The following is a 20970-nucleotide window of genomic DNA, read 5'->3' as shown; positions in this document are numbered from 1 at the left end:
TTCAAAGTACACCTGTATATCTTTGAAGAGTTTTCTGTTTACATTTATGTACGTATATATATTCTTTGTTATTTTCCAGGTAAATTTTTATGTCTGTCTTCTTTTTTCTATCTTACTGAGATGGTAAAGTATTAATACATTGTTTAATAGCAGTGATAGAAGATCACTCTTGCCATTGATGTTTTCATTATTATGTGTGGTTGCTGTTGCAGGTTCTTGAAAAAATAACATTAAATGAAAAAGACCTAAAAATATTTTAAAATAATAAACCCAACAGAGTTATGCACTTTTTAATGTCATACATATGGAAGAGTGATGTGTTAATGATGCTGTCCTGAGAGTATTTCTATCATTTGGTAATTCAGAAATCTCAAGACAATCAAAATGAAATATTTCTGTTGATAGTTGCTTTTCCAAGATCCAAAAATAATTTTTAAAGTATTAAGAATTTCACTAAAATTATTTGTTTAAATAATACCTGAAAAGAACCATTTTATTTTACAGGGGACATAGTGTATGGTAGCAGTTATGAATAGTCATTCACACTAATCACCGTATGGCACAAGAGAACACGATTGATATATTCTTGTGAATATTTTTCATTTAACATAGTGTCAAGTTGGTTTGTTTTAACTGGTTTTATTGCACAGAATCTTTACTTACACAGTTGGCAAGGGAGAAGTGACATCTTCATGTTTTTGTTAGAGCTTTTATTCATAACAGTGATTCATTTTCTAAGACAAGTTACTAGAGTTTTGTTGGTTAACCTTTGTATTAATCATGCCTTTTTATTTTCTGTATTTTCATTTTTTTGAGGCAGGGTCTTGCACTGTTGCCCACGCTAGAGTGCAATGGTGTCATCATAGCTCTCCACAAGTTCAAACTCCCAGGCTGAGGTGATCCTCCTGCCTTAGCCTCAGCCTCAGCCTCCGCCTCCCAAGTAGCTGGGACTGTAGGCGTGCACTACCATGCCTGGCTAATCTTTTTTATTTTCTGTATTTCTGACGCTTTGACATCTGGGCCTTTCTGCCCCTTGTGGGACTTTCCCTCTTAGAGCTAGCCAGTTCCTAGAGATAGTAAACAACTCATTTGTGATCACACCTTTCATATGCAGACCAAGCAATTCAGAGTCCACATCCAAGCCACCAACTTTGTTCACCTCTCATGCTCTGGGCCACTGTCCCCCTTTTCTAATCACCCCAGAACTAGATGCCAGACAATTAGAGAAACAGCCCCTATTCCCCAGAGCCTGCTGAAATTATTCAAGCTAGCCAGTCCGAAGACTGTGTACCCTGCCTTACCCTTTCTTTCCTGTGGAAACCATGATAAAGGCTTTTGCTCACATTCCATCCTTCTCCCTCTACCTTCTAACCAACCCTGGTGCTTCCCCACATGGCCTGGTGTGGCATGGCATGTCCCCCCAGCTTTGAGAACTATAATAAACTGTGTTTTCAATGGCAGTAATGTCCTAATTTATTGGCCTCACCATACCTGAATAATAATAAGACCTACATTTTAAAACAACCTTGTAAGCAAACAATTTTCTGTCTTGTGCTCCTTTAATATCAGTTTTATTTTAGACTTATAAAATAGATTGGGTAGCTTTTAATCTTGTTTCTACATATTTCTATAGGATTGTTTATATGAAATGGGAAATATCTGTTCTTTGAACTTTCTGTTAAAACTTTATTATAAAATCTTCTGGGGTAGGTGCCTTTTTAAATATAAAATCTTCTGCTATGGATTTGTTTTCTATGGTCTTTGGTCTCTTCAGGTTTTCTCTTCTTTTCATGAGCCAATTTTTAGAAATGTGTGTTTTCCAAGAAAATTATTCATTTTTCCAGGCTTTATGTTTTTTAATGGTATAAAAAATGCAGTATTCTTTTGTAACTTCTTAATAATATCCCTTCTGGAGTTGTATTTAGGCTCAGTCCCAGTCTTTATTCTCTTTTCTCTCATTTTCATAATTAGATTCACCAAAAGTTTGTTTATTCAGTTCTTTTAGAATCACTTTTTGGTTTTATGGGTAGTCTACTTTTTTTGGAGACCGTCTCGTTCTGTCACCCCAGCTAGAGTACAATGACATCATATGTAGTTCACCACAACCTCTAACTCCTGGGCTCAAGCGATCCTCCTGCCTCAGCCTCCCAAGTTGCTGGGGCTATAGGCATGTGCCACTGCATCTGGCTAATTTTTCTATTTTTTGTAGCGAAGGTGTCTCCTTCTTGCTCAGGCTGGTCTCAAACTCCTGAGCTCAAGTGATCTTCCTGCCTCAGCCTCCCAGAGTGCTAGGATTACAGGCATGAGCCACCATGCCTGGCCCGATAGTCTACTTTTTAAAAAAATTCAGCATTTTAATTTTTTCTGTCCCTTCTTCGTCCTCTCCTTCCTTTATTTTTCATCTTTGGTTGAAAACCAAGTATCTTTTATAGTCTAAATCTAATTGCTTCTGAGAATCTCTACAATTGTGCTAAATACCATTTATTATCATAGCTTGGGGAATGGTCTTTTAAGCTCTCTTGCTCAAGTGTAATGTGGGTTGGTTCTCAATATCAAGCATATTTTTTTTACAAAGGAGTTGTCACACCCCAATTTTAAATGTGCTGTATCAATTTGGATGTTGGACTATAGGAATGAACTTTATAATAGGCTACTTCACCTGACTGGGTGGGTACATAATATTTTCATTTGATATATTGTCCATTTTCCAAGTTGAAGAGAAATATATCCTTGTTTCTCTGGTTTAAGAAATGGGATTGTAATCTTACTGAACTAGTTAGATTATCCTTTGGTTCCTAAGATCGTGTATATTTATTTCTTTATTGATAAAGAGCACTGCTTTTCGAACTTCAGTGTGCATCGAAATCAACTGGGAGGACTATTAAAACATCACTAGGCCCTACCCTCAGAGGTTTTGATTCAGTAGATTTGGGATAGAGCCTGAGATTTTGCATTTCTAGTAAGTTCCTGGGTGATGCTGATACTACTAGTCCAGAGATCATTTGAAAACTACTGATATAGATGATTATATTTTTAAAATAAAACAATTTAATTCAGTCCAGAATTGCCTTTTCAGATTTATATATTTATTAGTAATACATCTAGATTATACTTAGACATATGTTTCTATTATACTGGAGGTATTTTACTTTGTTATTTGAAAATTCTGTAAGTAAAAGTGGAGGAATATGAAACAAGTTAGAAAAAATGTAATTGTTGAAGCTGGGTCTTGAGTACATTGGATATAATGATAACTTGTAATACCCTCTCTCTACTTTTGTGTATGTTTGAAATTTTCCTGAATAAGGAGGGTTTTTTTAAACTATATTTCTTAGCTAATATTGATATATAACTTTATTCATATTTAATTTTTTAATAGAGTAAAGACAAGATTGCATCCTACAGCAAAACTCCAAAAATTGACCGAAGTGATGTGGGCAAAGAGATGAAAGAGAAATCTATGAAACGTAAACTTCCTTTTTCCATTAGCCCATCAAGAAATGAGGAACGAGATTCAGACACAGGTAGAATAATTTGTTTTTTGGTAAAATCTTAATTATTTTACTGTGATTTTCCTCTCCTACAGCACTCCTCTTGACATCACATGCAGTTTATAGAGAAATATTTGTATTTCAGATTTATCATTTTGGGGCAGAAATTCATCTATTTGTCATCCAAATGTGATTTTTAACCACAGATAAAAATTTGCTATATTCCTTACCCTTTTAATGTTTATATCTCTTACCACTTTAAGAACTTAATTTTTTGGGGAGCATTCAAGTGACAAGAATTTGCTCAGTGGTAAACATTAGGATATGGTAAATTTGAGAAAAAGTTGTTGAGTTTTTGCGAACATATTATTGGATACACCAAAGAAGTTTAGCCATTTTGGATTCAGAAATGAATTAGAAATATGTACCACACACAAAAAAATTAAGTTTGTCTAAGTGCTAGTCATAGTACTTTTGTTTCTCAAAACTCTTATCTTATATACCAGAAATTTATACTTGAGATCAGCCAATCCCAATTATTCTTAATAAATGAGAACTTTATTACTGCTATCTAATAAATTACGAAGGTATGTGTTAACCCTGAACTTCTTGAAATAATATAAACTTGAATGTTTGTTACAGTTGTTACATTGCTTTCAAGACATAATTAATAATGAGTTGTTCTTAAGAATATTTTCCCTTCACTCACAGAAAGTGTTCCTTTCTGAGTTTATTTATAGAGACTATATCCTACTTATATCTTTTTAGCCATTTTAATTATCAGTATAGAAATGATCTTGACTCTGGAAACTGAAAATACTCTAAAGATTTTTGAAACACCCTATGCTAACATAGCTTTAGAGAATATATACTTAATTCATGTTAGTATACATTTTTAGTAGGTAGGTCTCCTTTTGTGTATTTTGCTGTCTCTCTTAGCTTGGATTAGAAATTGTTCTTAAACACTCACGACATTTTTAAACTTTGAAGGTTGCTGTTTCTGAAAGTAAGAAATTATGTGCTTTGTTCACTTTAAGCTACACTGGTTTATTCTAGAGATTCAGATTATTTTTTCTCCCAAAGGATGGCTCTCCTTACCCTTAAGCAATAATATTCTCAAGGTGTTACTGGATCACTTAGCTGAGAAGAAGATGCTTATGTGCCTTTAGATGTCTATTTAAGATTTAACTCTTCTCATATATTCTCGTTAGAAGTCCCTTTGCTAGTCATTTTTAAATTACTTACATTACTTATGTTTTGTTTTCCAATGATAGTGATATTTCTAATGGTAGTTTAAAGAAGGGATTTTGATAAATTCAAAGTGTTAGCATTTTTTTTAAGGAATCAATAAGATTTAAAAATAATAAACTTCACATGAGAATCTTTGTTACTAGATCAAGTGGATTCTTTGTCTTTTATTAGAGTAAAATGAGAAAATGTTACTTAGGAAGACACATACTTTAGGCACTAAATAAATATCATCTTCATATTTCAATAATTGGGTTATATACTTTTTTTAATTTCAGAGTATTATAGGGGTACAAAGGCTTAGGTTATATATAGCCTTTGTACTGCCCAGGTCAGAGCTACAAGTGTGCCTATCCCCCAGTTTATTCTTGCTTTTGAGAAGTTACACGTTGTCACCAAACAAAATTTTGATGGATTTAAAGCATTCACGGTTGACTCTTGAATAACATGGGGGTTGGAGCACCAACTTCCCCTCCCCACAGTAAAAGAATCTATGTATAACTTTTGACTCCTCAAAAAGTTAACTACTGATAGCCTACTGGTGACTGGCAGCCTCACTGATAACATAAAGTCAAATAACACATTTTATATATATTATGTATTAATATATATTGTATTCTTATAATAAACTAAGCTAAAGAAAAGAAAATGTTATTAAAAATCATAAGGAAGAGAAAATATGTTTACTGTTCTTCAAGTAGAAGTGGGCCATGCATGATGGCTCATGCCTATAATCCCAGCACTCAGGGAGGCCAAGGCAGGAGGATCACTTGAGCTTAGGAGTTCGAGACTAGCCTGAGCACAAGAGCAAGACACCATCTCTACGAAAAAGAGAAAAAATTAGCCATGCATTTAAAATAGAAAAAAATAAGTCGGGCATGGTGGCACATGCCTGTAGTCCCAGCTGGCAGGAGGATCGCTTAAGTCCAGGGGTTTGAGGTTGCTGTGTGTGAGCTAGGCTGACACCATGGCACTCTAGCCCCGGCAACAGAGTGAGATTCTGTCTCCAAAAAAAAAAAAATTAAGTAGAAGAGGATTGTTATAAAGGTTTTCATCGTTGTCTTCACGTAGAGTAGGCTGAGGAAGAAGAGGATTTGGTCTTGCTGTCTCAGAGGTGGCAGAGGCAGAAGAAAATCCTCATGTCCTCATGTAAGTCAACCCATGGAGTTTAAACCCATGTTGCTCAGGGGTCAACTGTATTTATATTTTTGGTAGGTTGAATTTATAAATTTTAGTAAATAATAGATGAAGACTTTGGTTTTACATACTATACACGGTAAAAACATTAAGAATTTTCTTAGGCTCAAAGCAAAATGTGTTATTTACAATACAGTTGTCTTTTATTTTCAATAATTAAAAAAAAATAGAATCCAGAGTACAATTAAGTGATATTTTCTGTGTGAAAGATAAGTATAGCATCAAACTCCATGTTTGACATTGATCTTTTTAATGGAGTGTGCTATATTTTAGACTATTGGCTGAAACTGTGAATGAAGATAATGATGTAAAAGGCGGAAATATTTACAACATATACCAAAACCTTTATCCTAATGTGTGTAGTATGAAAGATCTCTTAAATGTGAAAAGAATACAAAAATGGACAAATGGACAAAAGACACAAGCAGATAGTTCAGAGCAACAGAAATACAGTTGGCAAAGATATATAAACAAACATACTAATAGTAATCAAAGAAGAGGAAAAAATTTATGTTGACTGACAAAATTGTTGTTGGTCCAAATCATACCCAGTGGTTATGGGTTGGAAACAGGAGTTTGCTTTAATTGGTCTAAATTATAGGAATACCTTGTTCAAGGTCAAATATGACAACGTACATAAAAACTAAGTTTTTTGACATTTGACTAATCTTTCTTTTGGCACTTATTCTATATAAATAATTATTGATGAGAGCAAACATCTTTAAGGATGTTTATCTCAGCTTTGTTTACAATGGCAAAAAAATCAGGAAAATAGTATTAAATTATATAGGATTTGTTAAATTATGGTAAATCTAATGAAGAAATAATGATTTCCACCCTTAAAAATAACATTGCAGAAGAATACATAACATGGAAAGATGTTAATGGTATCAGAAATTAAAAACTAGATTATGAAATAGTATGTACTGTTCGATTGCATTAAAAATTGTAATTTATATATTTATCGCTATGTATTAATATATATACACACGACATATATTAACACACATATGGAAAGATAAAATAAGACTGTTTAAATATAAAAGACTGTTGTCACTGTAGGAACTAAGGCTACATCTGGTGGGTGTATTTTGGGTTCAGAACAAAATGCAAATGTTATAAACCCTGACTGCGGAATAAGGAGGAATCATTAATAATGTTATTCAGCTAATCATCCTTTGTAGGCAAGGGATTAACTGATACTGTCTAAAGTGAAATATGTAGTTTCTTAAAATGATTACTTTTTAAATGTTTCTTTAAAATTCCCTCACTTGTATTTTTGTTTATATTTTAGTGTATGATACCTTTTATAGAGAAGCAATTCCTTTCTTTTCTTTTTCTGTTGCATTAAAATAAACTTAATTTTAAAGCTTTTTATTTAAAAATAACATACAGGCCAGGTGTGGTGGCTCACACCTGTAATTGCAGAACTTTGGGAGGCCGAGGCGGGAGGATTGCTTGGGCCCAGGAGTTCGAGGGGTAGCCTGAGCAACATAGTGAGACCCTATCTCTACCAAAAAAAAAAAAATTAGCTGGGCATAGAGGCAGGTGCCGCTAGTCCCAGCTACTTGGGAGGCTGAGGCAGAATTGCTTAGAGCCTAGGAGTTGGAGGTTGCAGTGAGCTATGATGATGCCACTGCACTCTACCCCAGGCAACAGAGCAACACCCTGTCTCCAAAAAAAATTAAATTAAAAAATAAAAATAGTATGTATATGTTATTTTTCTGTTCATACATGAGTTTATTTATCTCTGTCTCTGCTAGTTCCTTTGTGCATATTAAATATATTTAGAAGGATGCTTGGGATGATGTTCACCAGATATTAACACTTGATAGGGTATGCGATATTTGTTACTTTCTCCTTTGTACTTTATGGTTTGCATTTTTGAAATAATGGACATATATTACTTTTTTTAAAAGGAGTATTCATATCATTATCCAAGAAAGGCCCACATGCCGCCCCCACCAATCAGCAGTCATGCTTTCTACTGTGTGTAAGGGATTCTTAAGTGCTCATTTTGAGATACTCTAGTGTGTAAAACTTTCTAAATTCTCAATTTTTTAGTACTTACTAATTTTGAAAAAAAACTCTTTATAGAAAAGTAAGTGCTTAACTAGACAAATAAAATTTGGGTCCAGTCACGGTGGCTCATACCTGTAATCCCAGTGCTTTGGGAGTATCGCTTGAGGCCAGAAGTTGGAGACCAGCCTGGGCAACAAAGTAAAACTCCATCTCTATAAAAATAAAAAAAATAGCTGGGCATGGTAGCATGTGCTCATAGTCCCAGCTACTCAGGAGGCTGAGGTAGGAGAATCGCTTGAGCCCAGGAGTTCAAGGCTGCAATGAGCCATGATCATGCCACTGCACTCCAGCCTGGGTGATGGAGTAAGACCCTGTCTCTTAAAAAAAAAAAAAAAAAGGTGGGAGGGAATTAACAGCATAATTTGAAATCATGCCAGTGGGTCTTTGTGGCTGCATCGTTGTACTGTATTCATCCTGAATTACTTTATTTCATCAAATCACCAAGATGTTTGCTTATATCATTCCAATGTCTATCCCACATTGTCCTATCCTGTGATAGAATTCCCACAATTTTTGTCCTATAGAATATTAAGAAGCTAGTATATACAATGACCCATTGACACTATAGAAGCATAAAAGAAGCTACTTATCTAGAAGATAGTTTTTATACCTACTACATCAGCTTTCTTTAAGATTTATTTTTACCTTTTCCTTTCAATCTCTCCTAGTCTATAATCCCGATAGGGTAAGTTATAGTTATGTTAGGGATAATCATAGCATAGTGTTTATTATTGAAGATTTTGGAGTCTGACCAGCGTTGACTCCCTCCCCAGCCCTCTACAAGCCCTAGCCAAATAATTTCACTTCTTTCTTTATGAGTTTGAGTTTCCTCCTCTGGAAAAGTGCATATAATAATATCAACTTCAGAGAACTGTGACCTTTTAGTGACATGATATGTAAATTTTGTTTGTGAAACATTAATTAACAGAAAACTAACACTGGTTTTAAATGAGATAGGGATTTTTTAAATTTAATGCAGTAAGGCGGCCAGGCGTAGACAGTCTAGAGTTGGTAAAGCAGCTCTATAATGCCATCAGGCACTGGGCTCTTTTCATCTTAGTGCTCTGCCACCCTGAGCTCATACAATGGGCTTTGTCCTTAAACGTTTTGCCTTATAGTCACAAGATTGCTGCTGCTTCCTGGGCAGGAAGTAGGAAGGTGAAGGACCACATAGAAAAGTGTCTTTCTCCCAGTGAGACTTGGCCTTTTTATTGATGAAACAACCTCCCTAGGAACTTCTGTCTGCATCTCATTGGTTAGGGTATTATAGTTGCAAAGAGTCTGAAAAATCAAATACTTTTAACTGGGTATATTGTAACTCTGATCAAAATTGGGATATTCCTGATAAGGGGAGAATGAATATTGTATGGGCACCATACAATATCTGCCACTTTATATAAAGTATATAATAATCAATAACTGATAACTTTTGTCATCTTTAGTAGTTAATTAAGGTTTTACCTAAGGGAACTTTATTCTTGCACTGTCAGTCATAAAATCATAGTTATATTCTTCCATAGTCTTATGGCATCCAAGAGAAAGCTGTAATCCCTTAATGTGAAAGTATTGAACGGCTAGAGTCTCTTCTTGGCCTTTAAACTAAATTTGCAGTTATTTTGTTATTAGCAATGCTATCATGAGCATCTTTGCAGATTGTGTTTTTGTCATATAATAAATTATTTCCTTATTCATTCCCAGGAGTAGGGTTACAGTGTTAAGAGTTGAACATTCTTTTATTATTATTGATATTTCTTCAAAATAATCATACCTACTTACAAAGCCTCTAGCAGTATATGAATGTTCTTTAACCTCAAATGGCATTGGGGGACATGTTTTACATCGTCATTTTAGTTTGCATGTTTAGATAACTAGAAAGTGAAATATCCTTCACTTTTTTTTTTTTTTTTTTTAGTATTTGTTTCCTATTAGTAAGCATTATTTATTTGCTTATTCATTTTGAGGGGACATTTTTAGATAATGTGGCATGAGAAAATTCAAAGAGGCATAGTATGATCTGTTTCCAAAGTCCATGGTCACAGTTGTAGAGTATGTTGAAATTTAATAAACTAAATCTTCACCAGCCAGCCTTCGAAGTTCTATTTTTCCTAAGACTTTAGATGCCGTCAAAGTATTTACCTTATTTAATGTGACTCAAAGAGATTTGGAGAGAGCAACTTCTTTTAAAAAGAAAACAAATAGGTATAGTTTTTCTGGGAACTATGTTAAAATAGCAGATAAAATCAATGCTATGCTTAATAAAAATAATCACCTTTGGTGATTTTCATAGCAGTTATTTATTACACATTTACCCCTGTTCCCTCCCTGATATTTTAACGATTTCAAACATGTAGTGCCGACTTTTTAGATCATTCTTGGTATTTTTTCTTACTATCTTTCAACCCAAAGCAGAATATTAACTTAAAAAGATTGTTTTTAAAATACAGGTATTGGCTGGGCATGGTGTTTCACACCTGTAATCCTAGCACTCTGGGAGGCCTAGACGGGAGGATCACTTGAGGTCAGGAGTTTGAGACAGCCTAAACAAGAGTGAGACCCCGTCTCTACTAAAAACAGAAAAAATTAGCCAGGCGTGGTGGTGCGCCTGTAGTCCCAGCTACTCGGGAGGCTGAGGCAGGAGGATCCCTTGAGCCCATGAATTAGAGGTTGCAGTGAGCTATGATGACGCCACTGCACTCTAGTCTAGCCGGGGCAACAGAGCGAGACTCTGTCTCCAAAAAAAAAACAAAAAAACAAAAACAGGTGTTGCTTGTCTTGCCTTGCTGTAAAAGAACATATCAGGGAGAGAGGATTGTTCTGTTTGATACTCAGTGTTTTACATTGATCTCATTAATAGCAGTAGTCTCATTCAGCCTTGCCTCAGTATAGCATAGAGGGAAGAAGTAATTGAATAAAGGGGCAAGATGTGGAAGCTTTAATTTTTCAGCTCCTGAAATAAATTTTTATAGAGTACATATTCAGGTGTCCCAACTATAAACCTGCTTACCTGAATAAAGCCAAAGGGTATGTGGCGTCAGGGTGAATTGGTTACTTCCAAGGAAAGATTTAGATAAACTGTTAAACTACTTCCCTATATTAATGAATATAATTGTAAGTTGAGTTTATCCACTGTGGTGTAATCTGTTAAAATAGTATGATCTACTTTCAATAATACATTTAACCTATTAATAATTGACACAATTTATTGGCTGCCACTTTCTTTGCAATCTGTGGAGGTCATTTTAAATTCTTGTGTGTTTTTAAATGAAATGTCAAATGTTTTTCATGAAATTCTTTTGTATTTGCTAACTTAAGGGATTCAGTCTTGAAATATGTGTTTATTGAAAGTCTTGTTCAATCCATGTACTCACTTCAGAATTGGTCTAAAAAATGTTATTAATGATTACCCTTTTAATTGAGTGAACCTTTTTATCACTAAACTTTTAGGCTTTAAAGTTTTCAGATACTATGTTTAGGAGTTACTTGTTCTCTACGCTTTCTTTTTGAACACTTGATTACTGAAATCATGAATACTATCTATAATAGTGATCTCGGAAAAAAAGGTATATGTCAATAAATTGAGGATATGAAGATCAGAATAGTATTATTGTGAGTTGAAATGGCATATTTTTTAATAAGTAGTAGTATCTACTCTGGCCATATCGCTGAAGTCAATTCTCCATATTCTTATTTCTCTATCATGAATTGTTAGACAGAATTCTATATTCTTAACTGGTAAACTTTGATTTAGGCCACTTTCTTTCTAAGAGGTCTTCTGTAGTGATCACTGTAGTAATTTATATCATTTGAGATGTATATAATTGATAGAAAAGTCTGTAATCCAGGATGATATTTCAGTCCAAAGTCTTCTGTTGTCTTTGGAGTAGTTTTGACCCTGATAGAACAAAAAGGGTAGTTCAAGTTTTCTGAAGACAAATTCTAACCAGAAATCCAGTGATAGAGTACTACTACCTCTTTTATTGTTTGTCAGAGATTGAAAAATATAGTGTCAAGAGATGGTATGCTTTAATAAATAACATCAGTAATATCTATTATTGAAACTGCATGGTTGAATTTCTCAACTTTAATATAGTGAAATCATAGGTGTTGGCCATATCTGTATTTTAAATGTACTTTTTGGCTTTATCTTAAAAATAATCTTTTGGAAAAACAACAATAGATGATTAACTGGTGGTCTTTTGAAAATGTTGGTTTGTTGAATTCTGCATTTCCCTTCGTGTGCTTTTTTTCTTTTCTCCTGTCTCTTTTCATTCTGTAGATTCAGATCCAGGACATACAAGTGAAAATTGGGGGGAGAGACTTATATCTTCTTACAGGACGTACTCAGGTAATTAGATTATCAGGTGCTCCTGTTTAGCCAGTGGTTTCTGTCACATTTACAATTAATTATTGTATGATAAGTAACTTATATTCAAACCAATATATAGTTATCTTTGGTTAAATAATGAACTACATGAGTGACACCAAGTTTTCCCAGTTTTGTTCTGAGATATCAAGTGTATCATATCCAACACATTGTAGCAGGACTGCTGTATACCTCCATTCAGATTTTGTACTGTACAGCATGGAGAACACCATTCATATAAAAAACAATGTGAAAGTCAACCCCTGGCATTTCTAGCGCAATGACCCCTATGGGAAGATACTCCTTAGGGTAGGTCCTTAGTCTATTTTGTTATATAATGCCTTTCACAGGGTATACCAAGAGTACTGATTTCAATAAACAGTATTATCTTACTCTTTAGTCATGTGATTTTTTTTAAAAAACACATTTAAAATTTTTTTTTCTGTTGAACTCATTAGTCTTTATTGACTTTGGTACCCAGGTTGAATTTATCTGTAAGTGAATTAAAATACCAGATTACCTGGAGAAATACCATTACCTGTGTTGGAACCTCTCTGTTCAGCTATGGCACCAGTTATATGTTTCTGATCCATGATTGCTCTAGTTAGAAGAATAGAAGAGAATATATAAATGCCATCACTTTAAAATAAAGAGTAAATGTATTCGCTAATATGTGAAAACTAATTAGTTAAAAGTTTTGCTTCTTTTTTTTAATGGCCTAACATTTTTATCTCTGAACTTTTTAAAATTATAAATACTCTTTAGTCCCTAGATCTAAGTGTCCAGTTTTTAGCTTGTGACATTTACCTATTAAAACTGAAATAAACCTTCTGTTTCTGATATGGTTTTTATTTACTTTATAAATTTGTTGGGTTGGGTGGGAGGTGATAGAACCCAGTAATTATCCTTCAAATTATCCTTCAAGTTGGTATCGAGCTGATAAATCAGTAGTACCTGGTTTCTATTGTAAAAGTGGGGGATGAGGCATATTTACAATTAGGTACTATGGAATAAGGCATACATTTCTTAAAGGTGACTCCTAAGCCCCAGTGTGTACCTGAAGGATCTGTATGTAGATGAAGCCATCCATGATCTGAGTATTAAGGCAGGAAATCAAAAGATAAAAACATTCAACTGTTAAAGATTCATATAGATATTTTAGAACCAGAGAGTGATAGCAAAATTTTTTCTCACAATTGAAGTTATGCATATTGCAAACATGGTTGATTTCATTGTGTTTATCTCTATTTGAATTGTAGTTCCATTGTTTCATTACTTACACAGTAACTAATTTTTTACACACTGATTGGTTTATGAACTTAGTCTCCCAAGAAAAACAATTTTGTCTCTTCTCCTTAATATATACTCTACACTCAATTGGGATGTGACCATGTTGAACTTTCTGTTTATTCTAACAAGAATAAGAAAAGCATTAATTTTCAAGATTATAAGACTGGGACATCTGTATTTCCGAAGATACTCTGAACCTTAAAAGAACAAATGTTGGATTGTTGAAAAGTCCATTTCTCTGTTTGCTTTGAATAGTCTTAAGTGAATTTCTTGGATTTTTCCTTAAAAATCTCTATGCTGTCTGAGTGGCATTTCAAGTTTATAGTAGACTGTGCTAAATGAGCACATTTTTCAGTAAAACTATATTTAAACTTCAAAGTTCTGAGTTATTAGGACAAATAAATACATTTTACAACTGAATCTTGAGAAGTATCTAACACTTTTTCAAATATATAGTATATCATGCATATCTAACCTATCATTTTTTAGTTATGACAGGTCAGAGGAAACATTCTTTATAGGACAGTTAAATTGTCTTGTTGACTGCTTTAAACTTGAAAAAGCATACTGTGGGACATATTAGTACAACACTTTCACCTTTGAAGAATGGTATAGTTGTTTGTAACCTAGCTGCCTTACACCAGCTACTATTCACTTAATTTTCTTATCTATCTCTCATGCAAAACATAAAGTCAGATAAGTGACTATTGTAACTTAGTAAAAGCAAAAATAGAGTTCATGTTGGATATTAGCATCTAATTTGGATTTTTGTTTTAAATATTTGGAGTATATCTAATTTGTTCTTCTCCAAAATATAATAATTATATCTTTGATCATTTAGCAGCATGGCATTCTAATAATGAATTTATAAGTATTTTTTATTGTCACCTGGGTATATATCACTTTAGAGTGTATTTTTTTAAAAAATTGTATTAAAATGCAGTTAAAACAAAAAACTTAATTGTTTTGCAAATAAAAATAAAAGGCACAATTTTCCCCAAATCTATTTTAAGGGTAGATACTAAGTGGTTTTTGTTTCCTCTGATTACTAGATTTACTTCTTTTCCTTGAAAGATCTTTTCTGCCTTCTATAGAATTTTCACAATGTTAAATGTATTAATTTTAGGAGAGAAATACAATTTAAAAATTTGTTATTCAGATTGAAAACCATTAAAATAACAATAATTGTGGTTCCTCATTAAATGCTGGAGAACCAACATATCTAGAAAATTATTAAGAGAAAAGAGTACATATACATTTCAGGATAAAATAGGCTTCTCCAAAGATCTGTTCAGGGCTTTATAATAAATTTAGTGATAAGTTAGGTTAAATACTGTGCTGAGATTGGATTTACATTAAATTGCATCATTAAATTACATCATTTCATAAGAAATATGAAAATAAAACATTATACTGGAAATAATAAAAGTTGATTTAAACAAGTCTTGACATTTTTGTTTTTGTGTAAAATGAAATATTCAACAAAATGGACATTTTAGGAGCTATAGAATATTGAATGATTTGTGGGCAGCAGAGATTAAATATTGGCACCTCTAGTTTTTCTAGGCCATTAGAATGGCAGTTTATCCTAGTTAACTTAAGTGGTACTGGAAGACTTATTACTTTAATCTCTTATGTCTACTAATAATACTAGGTTTTAATTATAATTAGGTTCTTAAAACTTGCCAGATTAATAATTGCTGATGTCTTTGAGTATTCAAGCTGCTGGCCACATCTGCCTGAACAAAACCGCTGTATTGACAACTGATCCTTCACTTCTTCCACTCATTTTTACTATGTTACACTTATTATTTATTTTACTTACTTATTTTTGCAGCTGCTCTTTGTAGGTACCCTTAAACCTGAATCAGTAAATTCCAGGTACTGATACAGGGTTTTTCAAGAAATAACTTCCCAGATAGGTAATAGCCAGACCTCTGTATTAGCTTGTACAGGGCACCTGCATTAACTCCTAGAGAAGTCTTAAAGAAAAGACAGACATCTATATTTCTTGCTTACGAAATTCAGTTCAGTCTGAATTTCCTCACACTTAATGGGGAATGCAGGCAGCATTGCCAAAGAATTTCCCAAATAGTTAAATCTGAGAGCTTACTGTGATACGGATCAGATCTCTTTGAAAGTTCGTAATAAATGTTTAGATCTGTGCAGAATCTCTGCTAAAGCCATAGCTACACAGAATCTTTAATTTGCTCATTTTTAGCTTTGATTAATATCATTCCACATTCAACTGTCATATGACTGGAATAAAATAATTTAGTGCTTTTTTCAGTAATTATTCTGTGTGATGAGACTTGTTGTAAATACTTAGTCCTTTGAGAAATTGTACAAATCATTACTGGAATCAGGAAAGTAATTTAAAGGAGCATTGATATATAGGCTTAGCAGTAATTAAGAAGAATAAAATTACAGTGAAGGAAAGAAGTTTCAAAGATGTAATACTAAGGAATGTTAAATATTATTGGAGAAGTTTAGTTTTACTAGAACAAATCTTTAAAGTACAGATTTTACTAGGAATAAATTTACAAATGTTATTAATTTTCTGAAAACAATAGAATTAATGTATTTTCTCAAAACATTCAGAAAGAAAATTGTTTATATAATATAATAAAAGCCCATTGTTCTTTTTTCTGGCTATTGCTAGTATACATGTATAGCATCAATCAAAAAAGTAGTCTTATGTTTGCTTTTGAATACTTCCATTTCTTTCAAATTCTTACATATTTATTAATAATTCCAGAGAAAGAAGGTCCAGAAAAGAAGAAAACCAAAAAGGAAGCTGGAAATAAGAAATCCACACCAGTTAGCATTCTTTTTGGTTATCCACTCTCTGAGCGAAAGCAGATGGCACTTCTTATGCAGATGACAGCGAGAGACAACAGTCCAGGTGATACCTACCATCATTAATCTGTATCCTTAGTTTTCCTCAGACAACTCTAGCCTTATCTTAACAAGTATTTTTAATTACTTTAAATTTTTATCTTTTCTTGGATTTAATCAGAATTCCTTGTAACATCAGTTTGTAATTTTATGATTATTTGTGGGATGATTCATTTATCGGCTATATCCATTAAATCAGAAGCTATACAAGAGCAGGGGTCTTTGTACTTAGTAAACATTCAGTAAATATTTGTTAAATAAAATAAATCATTTAGAAAGGGATTAATGAACTTGAGAAATCTATTGCAGAACCATGTGCTTTTTTACCTTACTGATGATTTTTTTCATCCCATTTTCTGTAAGGCTGCTTCCAGGCTATGGTTTCCTTTTCAGTTCACTAGCACCATGCTGATAAACTGATAATCTTATGACATTGCTACTTTTAGAAGCAAGTATGTAAATCCATATTTTATTGCTTAAGATCTACTATATACTTTTAAAAGGAGAAATGTCTGCAGTGTACTAAGTTTATTTCCTATTTCATTTCACACTTCCAATTAAAATGTTGTGCCAAATGTATGTTTGTGTTTATTCATATACTGTGTGCTCCAAAAATAATTGGAGATGGATTACCAGCAGGACAAAAACAGAGGGAACAGACCAAACAACCTGCTTTATTAAAAGGAGCATAAAGGTAGATAAAATCCAGAGAGCTGGGCTGAAATAGTTAATACTAGTCATCATTGAACAAATACAAATGAAAAATTTTTAGTTGTATAGTTTTCATTCAGGGATATAGTAAAGTAGATCACTTTTGTCTGGAGAAAAGAAAATATCTTTTGGCTCTGAATGCAAACATCTTCATTTAAGACTCTGACTAACATGATAGATCCTCTTGAAATACATTGAAAAAGATGGTTTTTTCAGTGACCTTTTCCTATATTGACTCTTTTTCAAAAACTGGGACAACATGGTTAATTCCTTAGAGTTTCTAAGTATCATAATTTTAATTAAAGCATGAATATATCTAATATCTTTCACTACTGAAAACGTTTTAGGGCTTCCTGCTTTTTAAAATAATGTTTTTATGGTTACTCTCAACTTTTTCCACCTCCAATTTGAGAAAGACTGGCCAAATTAAAGATATTTTACAGTGTTAAACTTTAAATATTTCTGTAAAATGTTGACTTTGAGTCAGATTAATAGTTGAAAGATGTTTTTAAGCTGATTTTTTTATACCATGAACCTTTGTCCTTTGTAGAATAAATTAAAGAATTAATACAGTAAGACGAAAATTAAAAGTCCTAGGGCCAGGCGCGGTGGCTCACGCTTGTAATCCTAGCACTCTGGGAGGCCGAGGCGGGTGGATTGCTCGAGGTCAGGAATTCGAGACCAGCCTCAGCAAGAGCGAGACCCCTTCTCTACTAAAAATAGAAAGAAATTATCTGGCCAACTAAAAAAATATACATATATAGAAAAAATTAGCCGGGCATGGTGGCGCGTGCCTGTCTGTAGTCCCAGCTACTGGGGAGGCTGAGGCAGTAGGATAGCTTAAGCCCAGGAGTTTGAGGTTGCTGTGAGCTAGGCTGATGCCACGGCACTCACTCTAGCCCAGGCAACACAGCGAGACTCTGTCTCAAAAAAAAAAAAAAAAAAAATTTAAAAGTCCTCCATCATCTTCAGTGGCCTCTTCTAAAGAGGCAACCACTATGAACAATTTCTTATCTATACTTCCAGGGATTTTTTAGGCATAAACATACAAATATGTCTTTTGTTGTAGTTTGTTTGTCATTATAAATAGGATTATACTGTAATACTGTTCTGCAGTTTTTTTTAAGTTCTTAATTTTCTTTATTAATATGTGTAGAACTGAAGTGGAAAGCTTTTGGAATATCAAGCTGTTTGCCATCATACAGATACACGTGGAGTGTAGGGTTAATTGTTTTATCCATTAGATTAGTTTTTAAGGAACTCAGCAAGCTAATCTTAAATAATTTGACTATAAAGATGATAATAAAATTAATTTATTGATTCAACAAGTATTGCGTACCACTGTGTACCAAGAAATCTTCTGAACAGTCAGGATACAGTGATGAATAAGGTAGATGCTCTATGGAGTATACATTCTGGACATACTTAGATAGGAAACTGTTACTGAGACAATGTACTTTAAAATCCAAAAGTAAACCTTAAACTTACTTCTTATTAAGGAAAGGATGATACTGTAGAGTTCCAGTCAGGTCAGGTTGCAAGACTGATAACTTCCATAGATTTTTTTTTCTCTTAGAGCAATTTCTTGTAAATTATTACAAGTTTTCAGAATTAACACTATGTACGTGTGTGTATATATATATTTTAACACTATTTATATATATGTGTATGTCTTGAATCTTTAATTGATTAAGAAACCAGGGTTTTTTTAGTAGTTTTGAAATGGGGGGAGAGACTTAGGGCTTTAGTTTAACTTTTGTGTTTTTGACATAGAAACTACAACAAATATCAGAATAAGGGAATCAAAGCAAAGCACAATTTCTGCAGGCCTTTTTCCAGACTACTCTTATTTCTTGTTGATCTTTGATTTCATTTTCATACTAGAATTGCTGAAACCTTAATTTGCATTTAATATCAGAACAGAAGAACTCCAATGCTTTGTTTCTGTCAGAGATGTGAATTCCAGCCTTCAATTTCATTTCATCTAGGTCTTAGAATAAGTGCATAACATGCCTAGGAAAAATAAATATTTTTTGCAATTTATCAAATTATTCATTAAGCAAACACTTTTAGGGTGTATCATTTTAAACTTGATACTTTGTTATTTTAAACCAATTTAATGAACTGATAGATAAAATATTTTTCTGAATTGGATTGTGATGTTTGGTTAGCCCAAGGGGAAGATCTACTCTGCATATTTGGGTCAAGTTATTAATGTATCATTCGGGTCACATTTTGGGTTGTTAGAGTGAGAAGGTATTCCTTGTGTTCCAGGAAATTAGCACATTACCAGTAAAAACCTTTAAGTATATAAAATATTTAGCCTAGAACTTTTGTTAACTTTCTTCTTTCTTACAGATTCTACACCAAATCATCCATCACAAACAACACCAGCCCAAAAGAAAACTCCCAGTTCTTCATCTCGACAAAAAGATAAAGTTAATAAAAGAAATGAACGTGGTGAAACTCCTTTACACATGGCAGCTATTCGAGGAGATGTGAAACAAGTTAAAGAATTAATAAGTTTAGGGGCAAATGTGAATGTGAAAGATTTTGCAGGTAAGACTAGTAACTTAAGACTAATATTCAGGAGCAGATCCTGATTATAGTTTAATCCACATTCGTTTATTCCTTTTGCTGAAATGAAAGAGTTCTAAAAGTATTATTACAAAACTTTTGGAGTGTGTATATAAAACCCGAATCTCCACTACAGTTCTATGTCAATAATTAGTCACATTTTTACATATTAAACTTACATTTTAGTTGACATATTACCTTATAATTCTTTACCCAATTTAGTTTCTGTTCTAGGTGAATTTGAGTTATATGATGTGTTCAAAGTAGTTAATTCAGTCATAATTCTTTTAAGAACATTTAACTTGAACATAAAGACTGTGAGAAAATGGTATTATTATTTTTATTTTCATTACTCAAGTAGCATACCAGTACATTCCTCCTGTAAAGAATTCTAACAGTGAAAGTATGCAGAGAACAATATAGAAATTCCCTTTAATTTCACATGCTACACTACCCTACCCCTAGTTTCTTTCTCTTCCACAGAAATGTTAAGAATTTGGAGATTATCCTTTCATTGCATTTTCATCATCATATATAAAAAATGAACATTTATTTATATATAGACTTTTAAAAAATTATATTACTCCCCTCTATATCAATCTGTAGTTCTGTAACCTGCCTTAATGTCTTACAGATATTTCTCATCAGTATATGAAGTAAGCCTACTTCGTTTTTTGTTTGTTTTTTTTTTTTTTTTTTGAGACAGTCTCACTTTGTTGCTCTGGCTAGAGTGAGTGCTGTGGTGTCAGCCTAGCTCACAGCAACCTCAAACTCCTGGGATTAAGCAATCCTACTGCCTCAGCCTCCCGAGTAACTGGGACTACAGGCATGCGCCACCACACCCGGCTAATTTTTTCTATATATATTTTTAGTTGTCCAGATAATTTTTATTTCTATTTTTAGTAGAGACAGGGTCTTGCTCAGGCTGGTCTCGAACTCCTGACCTCAAGTGATCCACCCGCCTCGGCCTCCCAGAGGGCTAGGATTACAGGCATGAGCCACCGCGCCCGGCTGCCTACTTCGTTTTTAATAGCTACATAATATTTTATAGTATAAATTTCTATAAATAGCACTGTAGTGAAAATCCATATAGAAACATCTTTGTGTATAATT

General features: G+C 33.3%; 1 protein-coding gene across 8 annotated transcripts in view; it reads left to right on the top strand.

Moving 5' to 3' along the window:
- ANKRD12 (ankyrin repeat domain 12) overlaps positions 1-20970 on the top strand; it is a 113979-nt gene that overhangs the window by 34751 nt on the left and 58258 nt on the right. For 4 of the 8 annotated variants that reach the window (XM_045527252.1, XM_045527250.1, XM_045527249.1 and 1 more), the window contains exons 3-6: positions 3380-3524; positions 12295-12363; positions 16430-16576; positions 19639-19839. In XM_045527252.1, the coding sequence (XP_045383208.1) occupies positions 3380-3524; positions 12295-12363; positions 16430-16576; positions 19639-19839 (562 nt within the window). The remainder of the gene's footprint in view (positions 1-3379; positions 3525-12294; positions 12364-16429; positions 16577-19638; positions 19840-20970) is intronic. The other 4 variants (XM_045527254.1, XM_045527256.1, XM_045527253.1 and 1 more) reach the window with 3 other exon arrangements.

The sequence above is a fragment of the Lemur catta genome, chromosome 16 (assembly GCF_020740605.2).
Source record: "Lemur catta isolate mLemCat1 chromosome 16, mLemCat1.pri, whole genome shotgun sequence".
NCBI classification, from domain to species: Eukaryota; Metazoa; Chordata; class Mammalia; order Primates; family Lemuridae; genus Lemur; species Lemur catta.
This window is presented reverse-complemented; position numbering and strand designations above follow the sequence as displayed.